General features: G+C 45.3%; 1 protein-coding gene across 4 annotated transcripts in view; it reads left to right on the top strand.

Annotated features, from left to right (window-relative positions):
- Positions 1-17,500, top strand: part of LOC126994871 (protein phosphatase 1 regulatory subunit 3B-like) — a 38,495-nt gene that overhangs the window by 2,994 nt on the left and 18,001 nt on the right. For 2 of the 4 annotated variants that reach the window (XM_050854134.1, XM_050854135.1), the window contains exons 2-6: positions 8,739-9,061; positions 10,532-10,640; positions 10,983-11,120; positions 11,670-11,837; positions 12,578-15,246. In XM_050854134.1, coding sequence (XP_050710091.1) covers positions 8,739-9,061; positions 10,532-10,640; positions 10,983-11,120; positions 11,670-11,837; positions 12,578-12,964 — 1,125 coding nt within the window. In that variant the 3' untranslated portion in view covers positions 12,965-15,246. Of the gene's footprint in view, positions 1-393; positions 686-7,687; positions 7,960-8,738; positions 9,062-10,531; positions 10,641-10,982; positions 11,121-11,669; positions 11,838-12,577; positions 15,247-17,500 lie in introns of those variants that run through there. The other 2 variants (XM_050854136.1, XM_050854133.1) reach the window with 2 other exon arrangements.

Here is a 17,500-nt window from a genome sequence, read left to right as displayed (position 1 = left end):
GAGGGAAGGAAAGGAAAGGAATGAGAGAGAGAGAGAGAGAGAGAGAGAGAGAGAGAGAGAGAGAGAGAGAGAGAGAGAGAGAGAGAGAGAGAGAGAACAATATGTAAGATGTAAAAAGAAAGAAAGAAGAAAAGAAAGAGAGAGAGAGAGAGAGAGAGAGAGAGAGAGAGAGAGAGAGAGAGATGGACGAGGAGAGGTATTTTGGGAGGAGGAGAAGAGGGAAGGGAAATAGCGGAGGAGGAGGAGGAAAGAGGTTGTCGGGTAGACCTGAGATGCTTACCCCCCCATCCTTCCCACCCCCATACCCCCCTCCCCCTCCCCCCCTTGTGTTGTGGGTGGGTGGATGGAAAGAGCGACGGGTGGGCGGGCGGTGGGTCAGTATCAGTCAGTCAGTCGGAAGGTGGAGTGGATGTGGACTAGGCGTGGTGGACTTTGAGATACGACCCGTCTTAAAAGCCCGGATGGTCGTTAAGTCGGGCCAGTCCGTCGTAAGAGAGGGAGTGGTTGCGACGGTCGGGTAGTTCGTATAAGACTACTGGTTCCCGCTGTGCAATTTAGGACTTCAAGAATTCAAGACGGTCGGGACTTTGAAGATATTGTGATGTGAACTTGTGGGTGATAAGAATTTCCTACTACTATTACTACAACTACTACTGCTACTACTACTACTACGAAGCTATGAGATGTGAGTCGTGGTGATGGTGATGGTGGTGATGGGGACTTTTAAATTGTTTGGTGGTGATGGTGGTGGTAGTGGTGTTACGTGTTGGTGATAGTGGTGGTGGTGGCATATGGTGGTGGTGAGTGTTATTGGTGATGAAATGTGATGGTGTTTGAGGTGTTGGGTGGTGGTGTTGAGTGCGTGTTGAGTGCGTGTGGTGTTGATTATGCGTAGTGGTGGTGGCATATGGTGGTGGTGAGTGAGTGTTATTGGTGATGAAATGTGATAGTGTTTGAGGTGTTGGGTGCGTGTGGTGTTGAGTGCGTGTGGTGTTGATGTGAGGTAATGTGCTTTTCCTTTTTATCAACCGGACGCTTATGTCAGCACGAACACACACACACACACACACACACACACACACATACGCACACATATATCACGATCTACTACTGTTGCTACTACTACTACTACTACGTCTACTTGCGTATATATGAAAGAGGGTACTACGTAGATATGCTCTCTCTCTCTCTCTCTCTTATCTTGCCTCGGAAATAAACTTTGTGACAACTTTAAGCTCGAAAGACGAGAAAGAGAACGTAAAAGAACTTCGTATATAAATAAATAAATAAAAAAAACTTAATCAAAATAAACTTAAAACGAGAAATAATACTTAAAAATAATTATACCAAGAGAGAGAGAGAGAGAGAAAAAAAAATCCCCCCTTTGCACAGTACATAAAAAAAAGTAGAGAAAAAATTCATATTTGTGTATCTGCGGCGGCGGCGGTGCTGGTGGTGGTCTGTTGCCGGGTGGTGGTGGTGGTGGGGGTGATTTTGTTGGAGGGGGAGGCAACACCACCACCACCACCACCTCTGGCGCCGGTGTGGCTGTCCAGAGAAGCGGAACGTACAGAGGTTACGTGTGTGTGTGTGTGTGTGTGTGTGTGTGTGTGTGTGTGTGTGTGTGTCGCCTGCTGGTACTGTGGCCCTTCAGGTGGTTCTCTCTCTCTCTCTCTCTCTCTCTCTCACTTTTTTTTTCACTAACTTCAAAACTCAAGAACGTCGCTTCCTGTGTGTGTGTGTGTGTGTGTGTGTGTGTGGGTGTGTGTGTGTACATCCGCTGCTGGTGTGTGTTTGAACCTCATTAACTGTCGCTACCAGAGAGAGAGAGAGAGAGAGAGAGAGAGAGAGAGAGAGAGAGGCTGGGAATTTGGCTGGATGACTTTTCTCACATCATCGTCATCATCCAACTCTTACATATGGATGAGAGCCGATAGATGGGTGAGTGGATGAGTGCTAAGTGGATGCGTGGGAGTGGATGACAGGCTGTGGAAGAGACAAGGATATGAATAAGGATGTGGAGTACGAAGGCATGGTATGTTTGACGATGAGTGGATGCTAAAAGTGGATGGCAGGAGCAAGAAGTGGATGGAAGTAGAGGATGAGTCAGGGTGAGAGAACGGGTGAGTGGATGAGGATGAATGTGCATGCGTAGGTGGATGAATTGGTAGCATAGGTGGTATTTAGGTGGAAGAGTGGAACTGAGGGTGGAGTATACAGTAAAGGCAAGTTATGGAAAAGAAATGGATGGGAAAGGAAGGAAGTGGAGGAGAGAAGATGGAAGTGGAAGGAAAGCAAAGTAGGTAAATGGAAGGAAAAAGAAGTGGATGAGGGGGAAGTGGATGAGAGAAAAAGGAAGTGGAAGGAAGCGAAGCAGGTGAACGAAAGGAAAAAAGTGGAGGAGGAGGAGGAGAGAAAAAAGGAAGTGGAAGGGAAGCGAAGTGGGTGAACGAAAGGAAAAAGAAGTGGATGGGTGGAAGAGGAAAAAAGTGGATGAGGAAGAGGAAAGGAGGAGGAGGAGGAGGTGGATGAAGAAAAAAGGAAGTGGAGGGAAAGCGAAGTGGGTGAACGAAAGGAAAAGGAAGTGGATGGGGGAAGATAGTGGATGGGTGGAAGAGGAAAAAAGTGGATGAGGAAGATGAAAGGAGGAGGAGGAGATGAAAGAAGGGAAAGAAGTCGGTGTGGGTGATGGTGATGATGGTGATTATGATATTGTAGTTGGTGTAGATGGGTGAGTATTAGTGTTGCTTATAATACAGTAGTAGTGGGTGTAGATGGGTGGATGAGTAAGTGTGTGGGGGTGAGGGGGGTAGGGGGGGCGTGTCAGGTTCTCGGCGCCGCCCAGAACAGGTAACGCACTCACCTCTTCACCTGTCCTGTCTACCTGCGTGTCACCTGAGGCTCCGGCGGGACGGGGAAACATGAGTGTGTGTCTGACCTCTTCTTCTTCTTCTTCCTCCTCCTCCTCCTCTTCTTCTTCTTCTTCTTCTTCTTCTTCTTCTCCTCCTCATTGTCATCATCATTTTGCTATCTTCCTCCTTTCCTCCTCTTTATCATTGTGTTTTTGCTTCTCTTCCTCCTCCTCTTCTTCTTCTTCTTCTTCTTCTTCTTCTTCTTCTTCTTCTTCTTCTTCTTCCTCTTCTCACTATCATCATCTTTTTGCTTCTCTATCTTTATCTTCCTCCTTCCTCCTCATATTCATCTTCCTTCTTCTCCTCCTACTCCTCCTCCTCCTCCTCCTCCTCCTCCTCCTCCTCCTCTTCATCATTTTTTCATCTTCTCTAGTTTCTCCTCTTCTTTCCTCTTCTCTTCCTTATCTTCTCTTTTCTTCCTATTGAGAGAGAGAGAGAGAGAGAGAGAGAGAGAGAGAGAGAGAGAGAGAGAGAGAGAGAGAGAGAGAGAGAGAGATATGTATATTTTCGTATTATCTCTTCACTCGTTGCTTTTATCCTCCTCCTCTTCCTCTTCCTCCTCCTCCTCCTCCTCCTCCTCCTCCTCCTCCTCCTTTCATTCACTCCATTATAGTCTTTGTCCAGGCGCTTGAAAGAGATAACAGACACACACACACACACACACACACACACACACACACACACACACACACACACACTTTATATGTTTGTCTACCACTAAAACACACACACACACACACACACACACACACACGCGCGCCACAGTTTCCTTCTTACATTACTAAATACACCATACCCTGATTGCCTTGTTAGCAGAGGAGGAGGAGGAGGAGGAATACATAGGAATACATAGGAAGAACAGACACCAGAAGACCTATCGGGCTATGACGAGGGTGTCTGTTTACTACCGCTACTACTAGTAATCTACGTGTGGCAGGACAGGACAGAATAGGTGAAGGCTCCTCCCCACCCACCTCTCCCTCCTGCAACGTGCCGGCAGGAAATAGTTAGAAGAGAACACCATTTAAGGAAGAAAGGGACATGGAAATTTTACAGTAAAGAGAGAAATAAGAGGAAATTACTACCCTTAACTTATACTACTGGTAACCTAAGCTGTGGGGGAAAATGACTTAATTACATAAGAACATAAGAACATAAGAACATGGAAACACAGGGAGGCTGGAAGAGGACGAGTGGCCTACACAGGGCAGCCCCGGTATCCCCCCTAATACTCACGATGGGTGGGGTGTAGTTTCAGGGGCACAGGTGGAGGCTTGATCCTCGTTTTACCGGCGGTACTAGGCACGGCACCAGTAACCCGTCACCTTACTGCACCCACACCTCACTCCACCTGTCATGTGGACATTAACTGTTGCTTTACTCTATTGTTAACTTACGCTACTTGCAATCTGGGTTGTGGGGGAGAATAATATGGATTTAGGTTGAGGTCTTGCTGCACTGTCTGAAAACATGCGAAGAGGAAGAGGAAGACTAGACAGAGGAGGAGGAAGGGAGGTAGAATGGAAGGGAGAGAAGAGGAAGATAGAAAGAGGAGGAAGGGAAGTAGGGGTAGAAGGAAGGAGGAGGATATATTAGATGATCGTGGGAATTAGAAGAGAAAAAAGGAGAGATAGAAAAAGGGTAGAAGGGAAAGGAAGAGGAGGATAGGAGAAGGAAAAGGAAGATGAAGAACAGAAGGGATAAGAGGAAGGAGGAGGAGGAACACTAGGAAAAAAAAAGTTAGAGGAGGAGGAAAAAATGAGAGGAAAGAAACGTCATAGGTAGAAGAGGAGGAGGTGGAAGAAGAAGAAGAAGAGGAGGAGGTGGAAGAAGAAGAAGAAGAGGAGGAGGAGGAGGAGGAGGAGGAGGAGGAGGAAGAGGAGGTATAGCTACTTGGCATACACGAACATTAAAAAAAAAAAGAATAAAGAAAAAAAAAGAAAATGACAAAAGACGTTGAGCAATTCTAGAACCTTCACGAGAGAGAGAGAGAGAGAGAGAGAGAGAGAGAGAGAGAGAGAGAGAGAGAGAGAGAGAGAGAGAGAGAGAGAGAGAGAGAGAGAGAGAGAGAGAGAGAGACAATAGACAAAAACATTCAAATTAGTGTCTAAATAATTGTTGAAACACTAATTAAGACTTTCTAACCCTTTGTAACGAGAGAGAGAGAGAGAGAGAGAGAGAGAGAGAGAGAGAGAGAGAGAGAGAACAATAGACAATGACATGCTAATTAGTGTCTAAATAATTGTTGAAACACTAATTAAGACTTTCTAACACTTTTATAACGAGAGAGAGAGAGAGAGAGAGAGAGAGAGAGAGAGAGAGAGAGAGAGAGAGATTAGGCAAACGAAGAAGTGAAATGGAAGAGGAAGTAACTGTAAGAGGAGGAGGAGGAGGAGGAGGAGAAAGTGACCATAATAGAGTTTATTTGAAGGGAAGGTAACGGGTGGGGGAGGAGGTGGAAGTGGGGGAGGGAGGAGAAGGACGAAGGTAAGGTTCAGAAGGAGGAAGTGACTATGAAAACCTAGGGAGGAGGAGGAGGAGGAGGAAGAAGAAGAAGAGAAGGAAGAAATTTTAAGAGTAATATAGGTAGGGAGGAGGAGGAGGAGGAGGAAGTGACTTGTGTGGCTCTAGGGAGGAGGAGGAGGAGGAGGAGGAAATGACTTGTGTGGCTCTAGGGAGGAGGAGGAGGAGGAGGAAGTGACTTGTGTGGCTCTAGGGAGGAGGAGGAGGAGGAGGAGTGATTGACATTGGCCTTCATGTTTGTGTGTGTGTGTGTGTGTGTGTGTGTATTGTAGCCTTTCCAATACTGCATACATGACTGACATTTAAGAGAGAGAGAGAGAGAGAGAGAGAGAGAGAGAGAGAGAGAGAGAGAGAGAGAGAGAGAAAAAAAAATTACACAACATTAATGATTTTCAAGTCACCTTATTGGAAGATTGATTATAATGGAGGAGGAGGAAGAAGAGGAGGAGGAGGAGGAGGAAGAGGCGGAGGCGATTTAGTACGATTAGCACACACACACTACTCTTGAGGAGGAAGAGGAAGAGGAGGAGGAGGAGGAGGAGGAGGAGGAGGAGGAGTTGATTCATTGAGAGGGAGGCATGACTAGGAGGAGGAGGAGGAGGAGGGGGAAGGGAAGAAGGAGGAGGAGGAGGAGGGTGACTATTTTTTTTATAGCTGACTGACATGAGGAAGTATATCAGGAGGAGGAGGAGGAGGAAGAAGAAGAAGAGGAGGAGGAGGAAGAAGAAGAAGAGGAGGAGGAGGTGGAAGAAGAAGAAGAAGAGGAGGAGGAGGAGGAGGAGGAGTGAAAGTGTGAATACTCAGTGACCTCCTGCAGCCTGCGAGAGAGAGAGAGAGAGAGAGAGAGAGAGAGAGAGAGAGAGAGAGAGAGAGAGAGAGAGAGAGAAATGCGTCTAGACCTCGCTCCATTCATGCTTCAGGAAGGCGGGGGGAGGGAGGGAGGAGGAGGAGGACGAGGAAGGGAGGGAGGAGGAGGAGGACGAGGAAGGGAGGGAGGAGGAGGAGGATTAGTGACATATTAGGATGGAATGTACAGTATTTTGAAAGGTCGCTGGGGGAGGAGGAGGAGGAGGAAGAAGAAGAAGAAGAGGAGGAGGAGGAGGAGGAGGCAATAATATCAAAAACAGAGGTATAAGATAGGAGGAAGAGGAGGAAGATGATTGTAAATTTAAAAAAAAGAGGAGGAGGAGAAAAGGAGGAAGAAGAGAGAGAGAGAGAGAGAGAGAGAGAGAGAGAGAGAGAGAGAGAGAGAGATTTCTTTAGTATATTATCTCCAAGTGACCTTATTTTTACCTCCTTATCTCTCTCTCTCCTCCTCCTCCTTGTGTGACCTAATATCCAGTGACCTTATCTCTGTCTCTATCTCTGTCTCCGCCTCTGTCTGTCTGTCTCTGTTCGTTCGTGTGTGCGTATCTCCCTCGTCTGTCGCCACGCTGGAGAACAAAGACTCACCGTTGATAAGAGTAACTATGCTGATGATGATGATGATGATGTTTTGTTCGGGGGTACACGGTTGAGGGTAATGATAGGGACTGTGGTTTTTGTTGTTGTTTTCTTGTTGTTTTATTATTATTTTCATTTTTATTTCGTTTTTCATTATCGTTTTTCTTTTCTTTTTACTGTTCATCTTTTTTTTTTCTTTATTTTTTTTTTTAATCTTTTTTTTCTATTTTTTGTGGTGGTTTTTGTGGTTTTCATTCATTCATTCAGTAAGTCAGTCAGTCATCCGGTCAGTCAGTCAGACATGTGGTTAGTTAGATCAGTTATTCAATCAGTCAGTCAGTCACTCAATATCTCATCTAGCTATTCATTCCTTCAGCCAGTCAGTCAGTCGGCCATTCAGTCAGTCAGTCAGCGTGTCATTCACTCAGTTAAACTAGTGTTATTCAATTAGCCAGTCAGTCTATCAATCAGTCAGTCAGCCACTCAGTACCGATACTATCTCATTTGGTCATTCATTCCTTCAGTCAGTCACTCACTCACTCAGTCATTGAATAAACCATAAATTGATGTATTACCAACCTAACAAAGGGACACAAGAATCAGTTTAGACTCTTCCATCCTTGTTTGAGTTGGCAATAATTTCTGGGTTGGCAATAAGGTTAAAAGTTCGACCGCTACCCAGTCACTGAACCCAACCCCTTTCCCTATACCATTAAAGAGAGAGAAAGATACAGAGGTTCCCGGGCATCGTACTCAACCACCCCCTCTTCTGCCTCTCCACACAGGGCCCGACGAGAACTCAGCTGACCCCAAACGATTGCTCAACCCCCCCTTCTTCCTTCCCACACAGACAACTAAGCATTTAACAGAAGATTCGCCCAGTAGAAGGGGGGAATTTATAATGGAAAAGCAGATCAACCAAACTGACAACCAGCCTTCTCAACCGCTCCCATCCCATCCCCACCACACAGGGCCCGATGACAACTCTGATGGTCCCGAACGGTCACGCCAGCCTTCTCCTCCCTCTCCTGCTCCTCCTCCTCCTCCTCCTCCTGCTCCTGAAGCGCCCGATGACGACTCCGTATGAACATTTTGTCTCATCCGAAATTGACCATCCAAATTTGACCTTCCCCTCTAAAACTGACCATCCAAAATTGACCTCTCCATCCAAAATTGACCATCCAAAATTGACCTTTCCATCTAAAATTGACCTCCATCCAAAATTTACCATACGAAATTGACCATCCAAAATTGACCTCCCCATCTGAAATTGACCATCCAAAATTGACCTTTCCATCCGAATTTGACTGTCCAAAATTGACCTTTCCATCCGAATTTGACCGTCCAAAATTGACCTTTCTATCCAAATTTGACCATCCAAAATTGACCTCTCCATCCAAAATTGACCTCGATTGACCCGCTTTGTTCTATTTTGTTTACAGGGTCAGTGCTAGCGGACTTTTATTTTTGTTTTCTTTTGTTTTTTTACCGTTGAGCTGTTTTCTCCCCTGTATAAACACACCCTTAATCCCTCCTCCCTTCCTCCTCTTCCTCCAGGGCCTGATGGCAACTCCTACGATGCCAAACAAACCCTCTAGCCTCCCCTACCTTCCTCTTCTTACGAATCTTCCTTATCTTCTCCCCTTCTCTTCCTCTTCTTACTCACGAATCTTCCTCACCCTCTTCCCTTCCTCTTCCTCTTCCTCCAGGGCCTGATGACAACTCTTACGATGCCAAACAAGCCCTTTACCCTTCCCTTCCTTCCTCTTCCTATTCTCCTTACTGGGCCTAATGGGAACGTCCGTAGCGAGTTATATGGCAGCATCTTCTTCACCCTTCCCCCTTATCTTCCTCCCCCAGGGCCTGATGACAACTCTGATGATGCCGAGCGATTACGGTGTGGAGATGTTCCTCGGCTCTTCCCCCGTTCTTACCTCGGGCTACCTCGCCTCCCAGCCCTTCATCCATGACTACCCTCGCCTGACGCCCCTGCAGACTGCCCCCACCACCCTCCAGGCCACTCCGCTGCAGGCCAACCCCCTCCACTCCTTCTGGGGCTCCGGCAACCAGTCATGCAGCGCGATGGTCAACAGTAACGCCTTTAGGAGTACCCTCGAGACCAGCACTCAGTTGAGCTGCTCGTCGGCCTACGCAAACGGGATTGGTGCCAGGAACAGCTTCAGGTAAGGAGGAGAGAGAGAGAGAGAGAGAGAGAGAGAGAGAGAGAGAGAGAGAGAGAGAGAGAGAGAGAGAGAGAGAAGGGAAGGAGGAGTAAGAGGAGAAGGGCAAGAGTGAAAGGAAGGGAGAGAGAAAGGAGAAAGTTTTTTTGAGTGAAATGAAAGAGAAAACTGTGTGTGTGTGTGAGAGAGAGAGAGAGAGAGAGAGAGAGAGAGAGAGAGAGAGAGAGAGAGAGAGAGAGAGAGAGAGATTTTCCATTCATTGCTAAAACTACCATCTTTTTCTTGTTGTTGTTTGTTTTTAATCATAGAAATTGTAAGTTGTTTGATATTAGATTCTTGAAACACAAACTTTATAATATATATCTTACCTTACCTAACTTTACCTTACTTGCCTTACCTAACCTTACCTTGCATTATCTTACCTTACTTAACCTTACCTTACTTTACCTTACCTTACCTTACCTTACCTTACCTTACCTTACCTTGCATTGCATTACCTTACCTTTATCTTACCTCACCTTACCTTACCTAACCTTACCTTACTTACCTTGCATTACCTAACCATACCTTGCATTACCTTACCTAACCTTACCTTACCTTACCTAACTTTACCTTATATATACTTTACCTTACCTAACCTTACTCTACCTTACCTCACCTTACCTAACCTTACCTTACCTTACCTAACTTTACCTTACCTAATCTTACCTTACCTTGCCCTACCTTGTCTCACCTTGCCCCGTCACCCTTCACCCCTACCAATGATCTCCCTCCTCCCCACACTTGCATACCTTTACCTTGTCCTATATCCCACGTCCCTTCACCCGATTCCCTCCCCTTCCCTTCCTTCCCCCATCCCCTCCTTCCCTACCATCCCCCTCCCTTCCTTCCTTCCCTCCCTTCCCCCTCCTTCCCTCTTTTCCCTATCCTCCCTTCGTTCTTCTCCCTTTTCTCTCCCCTCCCTTCCTTTCCCTTTCCTCTCCCCTCCCTTCTTTTCCTCTTCCTTCCCAATTCCTCCTTTCCCTCCTTCCTTTCCCCTTCTCTCCACTCCCTTCCTTTCCTCTTCCTTCCCACTTTCCCTCCTTTCCCCTCCCTTCATATCCCTTCCCTTACGCCCTTCCCTTCGTTCTTTCCTTCCTTTCCCTCTCCTTTCTCCTATTTCCTTCCCCTTCCCTTCCTTCCCCATTTTCCATCCCATCCCTTCCTTCCCCTCATCCTTCATCATGGTCTTCCCTTTCCTTTCCTCTCCTTTCATCCTCCTCTTCCTCGCTTTATTCCTTCTCTTCTCCCTCCCATATACCTTCCCCCTGTTTTCCCTGCTACCCTTCCTTCCCTCCATACCATCCCCCTTTTTCTCTACCTATCTACCTTCCTTCCCCCTTCCTCCCTTTTTTTTTTTTTTTACTTCTTCCATCATTACTTCTTCCATCTTTCCTCCACCCTTCCTCACGTTCCGCCTCCTTCTCCACACAGGTCCAAAATTCGCCGTTCGCCCCCCAAAAAGAAATTGGACACACCGACCTTGCAGCTCCAGCCGATCAAGTCCTGCCTCGTTGCCCGCCAAGACGAGGCCGAGCTGGAGGTGAGAGAGAGAGAGAGAGAGGGGGGGGGTTGGAGGGGGTAAGTTCGAGTGTTTGTGTGTGATTGTTGTTTTTCTTATTTTTTTATTTTTTATTTGATTTTTTTCATTTGTTACCTTCTCCTCCTCCTACTCTTCCTCCTTCTCTTCTTCTTCCTCTTCCTCCTCCTCTTTGTTCATCATTCTTTCCTTTTGATACTTACTCTTTTTATATCTATACTTTATTTTATTTTCATTCATGCCCTCTACTACTACTACTACTACTACTACTACTACTACTACTACTACTACCATCACCACCACCACCATCACCCCCTAACCACCCCCTCCTCCCTCCCCCCCCAGCTGGGCGCCATCTCCCCCACCAGACTAAAGAAGAAGGTGGTCTTCGCCGACACCCAGGGTCACCCGCTTACGGAGATCCGGGTCCTCACAGAGCGTCCAGACTGCCCCCCGAGATGGACCCCGGACTTCCTCGAGCAGGTGAGCGAGAGAGAGAGAGAGAGAGAGAGAGAGAGAGAGAGAGAGAGAGAGAACTTCACCTTTGTACAGTTCTTTTAACGAATCGTTCTTTCTCCTTATATCCTTTTGCCCTTTCAAGTATCCTGTTATCCTTTATGTTCTCTCGTAGTGTCGTTCTGTCCTCCACGTCCTTCTAAACTCCTTTCAAAGACTACCACAATCCTTTATGTGTTATCCTATTGCCCTCTCCGGATACTCTAAGACGCATCCTGGACTCCTTATCCTTTGCATCCTTTAAACTCCTTCAGCTCCTTTCCTTCACATCCTTTTAAACTCCTCCAGAATGTTTCCTTCAGCTCCTATCCTTTGCATCCTTTTAATCTCCTCCAGAATGTTTCCTTCAGCTCCTATCCTTCACATCCTTCTAAACTCCTTCAGAATGCTTCCTGCTACCCATCCTTCCTTACAACCCATCACGCTTTATATCCTGTACCCATTTTACTCTCTGTCACCCTATCCTGTACCCATTCTAGCCTCTCGTAACCCTCTGCATCTCCTCCTCTTCTTCAGGTGACCGGGGGCGCCAAGGCCGAGGCTGTGGCGGACCAGTGGGAGTTGGCCTTCGCTCAACCCGCCTCTGACTACATGGGGATGAAGGCGCGGTTGGAGCGGGATAACGTGTGTGTAGAGAATGTTATGATCAAGGAGGCAGAGGGCAAGATCACCGGAACAGTCAAGGTGAGGGAGATGTGCACTGAGGCCACGCGTAGCTATAGCGTATGGGGGGTTAAGGGTAATATGTAATAGGTGGTTAGCAAGTTTTGATCCGTTTCAGCGACTTTGGATGATGAAAATTTTATCTCGGGTTTATCTTTCAGTGGTTTTTTTATCTCTTTGGGGCTTTCTAACGTCTATTTCTTACGTTCTAGAGTAAGGGAAAATAAGGGTTAGTTGTAGAGTTAGTATTTGCAGTGTAATATTTGTAGGTTAGTAGAATCAATAGCTGTAGTAATATACTCTGTTCACGTTAACCAGGCGAACAAGTCCCTCCCCCTTTTCTAATAACTGTCCGTCATTAGCCAATCTATGAGAAAGCCACGCCCCTTTTTCCCCACTCCCAGCAAATAAGCCCCTCCCCCTTCCCAAAATAACCGTCTGTCATTGGCCAACCTACGAGAACGCCACACCCCGTCTCCCACGCTCAGCAAATAAGCTCCTCCCCCTTGCCCAATAACCGCCTCTCATTGGCCGAGCTACGAGCAAGCCACGCCTCCTCTCCCACCAAGGCTGCCTGTGATTGGTGGCTGGTTGGCTGGCGTGGGCGGGGCCTGTTCGCCAACTTAACGTGAACAGGGTGTATCATAGTTTTTTGTTGTTGTTTTTTCTTGTCCTGCCACCTCGGACTTCACTCTCAAGGGCTCACATTCCCCTTCCCATTCTTCCCCCCCATCTCTCCGTGGCTGCGACAAACACCCCAGGTTCGAAATCTCTCCTTCAACAAGTCGGTGAAGGCTAGGTACACCGTCAACAACTGGACTGCCTGTGAGGACGTCGAGGCCGACTACGTCCCCTCCAAGACCACGGCCACGGGCGCTTCCTACGACATCTACGACACCTTCACCTTCAACATACCGCTGCCCGTGACCTCGCTCGCAGACAAGATCGAGTTCTGCGTCTGCTACAACTGCGACGGCGCGGAGTTCTGGGATAACAACAACAGCAAGAACTACGTCGTTGTGTCCTTCAGGCCCAAGTCGAAGCCACTGGAAGGAAAGCCCAAGGATGTTTACGACGTGCAGATCGATGCGTGGAGTGAGTTCGCGTCCTGGAACCATCTGAACATCAATGATTCGCCCTACTGGTGAGGGTCCCGCGGCGAGAAAGACGAGGGATCATCACGCCAAGACTAGAAGAAGGAGGAGGAGGAGATGATTTTATGATGCTGAAACGGAACGAGACACGGATGAGACGAGATGACTACGTGGGGTTTTGGATGGAAGGCGGGTGAAGGAAAGAGAAAGAAGAGATGATATAAGGAAAGGAAATGGATGAAAAGAAGACAAAAACGGATTATAGAAGATGGGTGAAGGAAAGGGTTAGAAGGAAGCAAAAAGGAATGAAGAAAATGAAGTTCAGGAAAAGCGCAAAGAGAAGCTGAAATGAAAGGTTGAAAAGAAATCGCAAAAACGCAAAAAACGCAAGATTGTGGAAAGACGGGCGAAGGAAAGAGTTTGAACGAAGAGGATAAAAGAAAGGAAATGGAAGGAGGTGCAAATGGCCGAGATGCGAGGTTAAGGAAGACAGGAGGAAGAAAACGAATTTGAAAAGGAAATATTGGAAAGAGAAAGAAAGAAGAGAGAAGAGAGTTGAGCCGGTTGAAGTGACACAGAAGAAAGGAAGGTGATAGAGGAAGAGTGAAAAGGAGAAAAATAGAAGAGGTGATTGAAGTGACTTGATTGAAACTTAACTAAAGGAAATGAAGATGGAAGGGATGATGCTTTTCTGTGTCAGTGGAATCCAAGTCTTTTTTTAGATTCGCACACACGCAAAAAAAAAAAAAACTGGATGAAAAAAATGAAAATGGAAAAGACTGACGAAAATGAAACTTAAGAAAGAGAAAATGAAAACTTGAAATAAATAAAAATAAGAAGAAACAAAAAATGAACAGAGGAAATTTGAGACGGAGAAAGAGAGAGAGAGATAAGAGACAGGAGGGGAAAAAAATCTACACAAAGTGACTTGAAACGAGAAAGATAAATATAGATAAAGAGAGATAGAGATAGAGAAGCATACCCTAACATACATACATACATACATACATACATATAAAGGAAGAAACAAATGTATGTATGTATATTTAGAATCCCAACCAGCCTGATTTTAATGATAGTTTAGCCGCGGTGTGTGTGTGTGTGTGTGTGTGTGCGTGTGTGTGTGTGTGTGTGTGTGTGTGTGTGTGTTGGCGGTGCTATTCGGTGTAACATAACGTAACACACACACGACGAATCTTGCTCTTGTGTTAAGTTAACGTAGTTTTGTTCAGCGTTTTGCGTAGTGGCGAGATATTTCGTTAAAGTGTTATGGAAGAGGAGGAGGAGGAGGAGGAGATAGCGAAGAAGAGAAGGAGAGGAATAAGAGGAAATAGTAATAAATTTTCCTCTAGTAATGAGTCTAGAAAATTACATACGAAAAAAAGAAGAAATAGAAGAGGAAGAAAAAGATGAAAATAGTTGAATAGAATGAAAAAAAAAATTGACTGAAGGAGAGGAGGAGGAGGAGGAGGAAAATAGATGATGATGAAGATAGAAAGAAAGAAAAGAAATATTAGAAAACTCAAAAGTGCAGTTCATGTGTTTTTTTTGTCTATATTTTACACACACACACACACACACACACACACACACACACACACACACACACACACACACACACACACACACACAGATGATGCAGTAGTTGTGATTGTGAAAATAGATAAAGAAAAATAAACTTGCAAAAAAAATATAAGAAATTAAAGCACTCGTACGATGGACCAACAACCTAAATAAAGAAAGAAAAGAAAAAGATCGTAAATTTAAAGAAAGAGTAAGAAAAGAAAAAGATCGTAAATTTAAAGAAAGAAGAAAGAAATAAAGAAAGCAAAGAAAGTCTGCTGAAAATTATCAAATCCATAGACCAAAAAAATTAAAATCGACATCCACGAAATATGAAAAACAAAAGAAAATCAGAGAAAACAAAAACTGGAACAGAAAACACAAAAGAAAAACTGGACTGGTAGTGGCAAAGAGAGAAAGAAAGAAAGAAAGAAAAAGAAAGAAAAAGAAAACATTGATAAAAGTGGTGAACAAAACAAAAGAAAGAAAACAACAAGAACGTGAAAGTGAATGAAAAAGAGAAAGTGAAAGAAAGAGAGAGAAATGATCAAGTCAACTTCGCCTCCAAGAAGAAGAAGAAGAGGAGGAGGAGGAGAACTAGGAAGAGGAAGGGGAGGAGGAGGTATGACAGGGTTACCTCCACCGTGCCTCTCCCTCCCTCCCTCCCTCCTACGTTCCCTCCATCCCTCCACATAAGGCACAGAAGAAGGAAGGAAGGAAGGGCAGCTCAGAAGTCGTCGGTCGTCCATATTGAGACAGCAGCGATGATATAGGTAAGTGTTGTTGTTGTTATTATTATTATTATTATTATTATTATTATTATTGTTATTATTATTATTATTTTAAGCTCTATTCTCCTTTACCCTTTCCCTCTTTTCTCCTCCCTTCCTTCTCTTCTCTATTCTTTTCTTCTCCTCCTCTTTCCTTCCCTTCCCTCTCCTTCTTCCCTCCTCTCTCCTCCTTTCCTCCTTTTCCTAGTCTTCTTTTCCTTCTCTTCTTACTCTTTTCTTCTCCCCTTTCTTCTCCTTCCCTCCCCTTTCCTCCTCCTCTTTTCCTTCTCTCCCCTTCCTTCTCCTTTCCTCCCCTTTCCTTCTCCTTTCCTTCTCTTCCTACTCTTTTCTCTCCCCTTCCTTCTCCTTCCCTCCCACTTCTCTTCTCCTTTTCTTCCCTTTCTATTCCTTTATTCTCACCATCATCACCATTATTATTATTATCATTGTCATCATCATTATCTCTTAGTTCGTCATTCGTGTTTTTTTCTTTCTTTTCTTCTCTTGTTTCCATTTTCTTTTGTAACTAGTTTACCTTTTTTTTGTCAATATTTTTTTTCAATCGCTTTTTTTTATTTGTTTGTTAATGGTTGTTGTTGTTGTTGTTGTTGTTGTTTTCTTCCTTTTTCTCTCGCCGTCATTGTTTTTTGTTTTTTTGTTTGTTTTTCGTATATTTTTACATCAGAGAGAGAGAGAGAGAGAGAGAGAGAGAGAGAGAGAGAGAGTAGGTTCATCCCTCCAAATATATTTCTGGAGTGAAGTAAATTTTCTAGCTCACATGACTCTCCTCCTCCTCCTCCTCCACCTCCACCTCCACCTCCTCCTCCACCCACCAAGGACAGTAACCCCCTCATATCAAAGGAGGAGATTTGGATACCGTTCAATATGGATAACTTAAGAGGCTGTGAGAGAGAGAGAGAGAGAGAGAGAGAGAGAGAGAGAGAGAGAGAGAGAGAGAGAGAGAGAATGTGTTTGGTGCTAAGGGAAATGGTATTTTTATTATTATTATTATTTCTTTTAGTGTGTCGCGCCAAAACACGTGAATCAGAACAACGAGGACTGTGTGTGTGTGTGTGTGTGTGTGTGTGTGTGTGTGTGTGTGTGTGTGTGTGTGTGTGGAGCAAGCACATGATATAGTAGTAGTAGTAATAGTAGTAGTAGTAGTTGTAGTAGTAAAACAAGAAACATAGATAGAGAGAATGAGAGAAAGAACAGAAGGAGAAAAGGAAGGGAAGGGAAGGAAGAAAAGGAGGAGGAGAAGGAGAAGAAGGAAATAGAATAGAAGCATAAAGGAGAGAAGGAACAGGAGAAGAAAGTGAAGGGAAGGGAAGAAAGAAGAGAAAGATAAGGAGGAGAAGGAGGAGGAGGAGGTAGAATAGAAGCATAAAGGAGAGAAGGAACAGGAGAAGAAAGTGAAGGGAAGGGAAGAAAGAAGAGAAAGATAAGGAGGAGGAGGAGGAGGAGTAACCGCCATGATCGAGGAGGAGATAAGAGAAACAATGATGAAGGAAGAAAGGAAGGAAGGAAAGAAAGAAGAAAGAAGAAAAACAGGAATATGGAAGAATAGAGCACGCAAGGGAAGAATCGATAAAAGAGAGAGAGAGAGAGAGAGAGAGAGAGAGAGAGAGAGAGAGAGAGAGAGAGAGAGAGAGAGAGAAAACTGCGAAGTTGGCTAAGGTTCTGCGTCGTAAGATAAAGGAGAAAGAGAAAGAGAAATAAAGAGAGAAAGGAGGAGGAGGAGGAAGAGGGTGATGGAAGAATAAGGGAAGGGGTAGGATAAAAATGAAGGGGAAGAGGAAGGGAATTTGGAAGGGGCAAGTAATTTTGGCAGTGGTGGTGATGGCGGGGGTGGTGATGATGATGGTGGTGGTGATGGTGGTGATGAGGGTGGTGGTGGTGGTGGTGGCGGTGGGGAGAATTAAGGATTTGGCAAGCTTGGGAGGGGAGGAAAGGAGAAGGACGGGGAGGAATAGAAGGAAAAAGATGGAAAGGGGAGAAGGAAGGGAGGAGAGAATAATTAAAGGGGAGGAGGAGGAAGAGAAGGGAAGGGGAGAAAGAGAAGGGTAGGGGAGGAAGAGAAGGGACGGGGAGGAGGGGAAAGGGGAGAGGAAAAGAATGGAAAGGAAGAGATAATCAGGAAATTGCAGAAGAGAGAGAGAGAGAGAGAGAGAGAGAGAGAGAGAGAGAGAGAGAGAGAGAGAGAGAGAGAGAGAGAGAGAGAGAGAGAGAGAGAGAGAGAGAGCAATATAAAGATGGT

Source organism: Eriocheir sinensis, unplaced genomic scaffold, assembly GCF_024679095.1.
Source record: "Eriocheir sinensis breed Jianghai 21 unplaced genomic scaffold, ASM2467909v1 Scaffold900, whole genome shotgun sequence".
Taxonomy (NCBI): domain Eukaryota; kingdom Metazoa; phylum Arthropoda; class Malacostraca; order Decapoda; family Varunidae; genus Eriocheir; species Eriocheir sinensis.
This window is presented reverse-complemented; position numbering and strand designations above follow the sequence as displayed.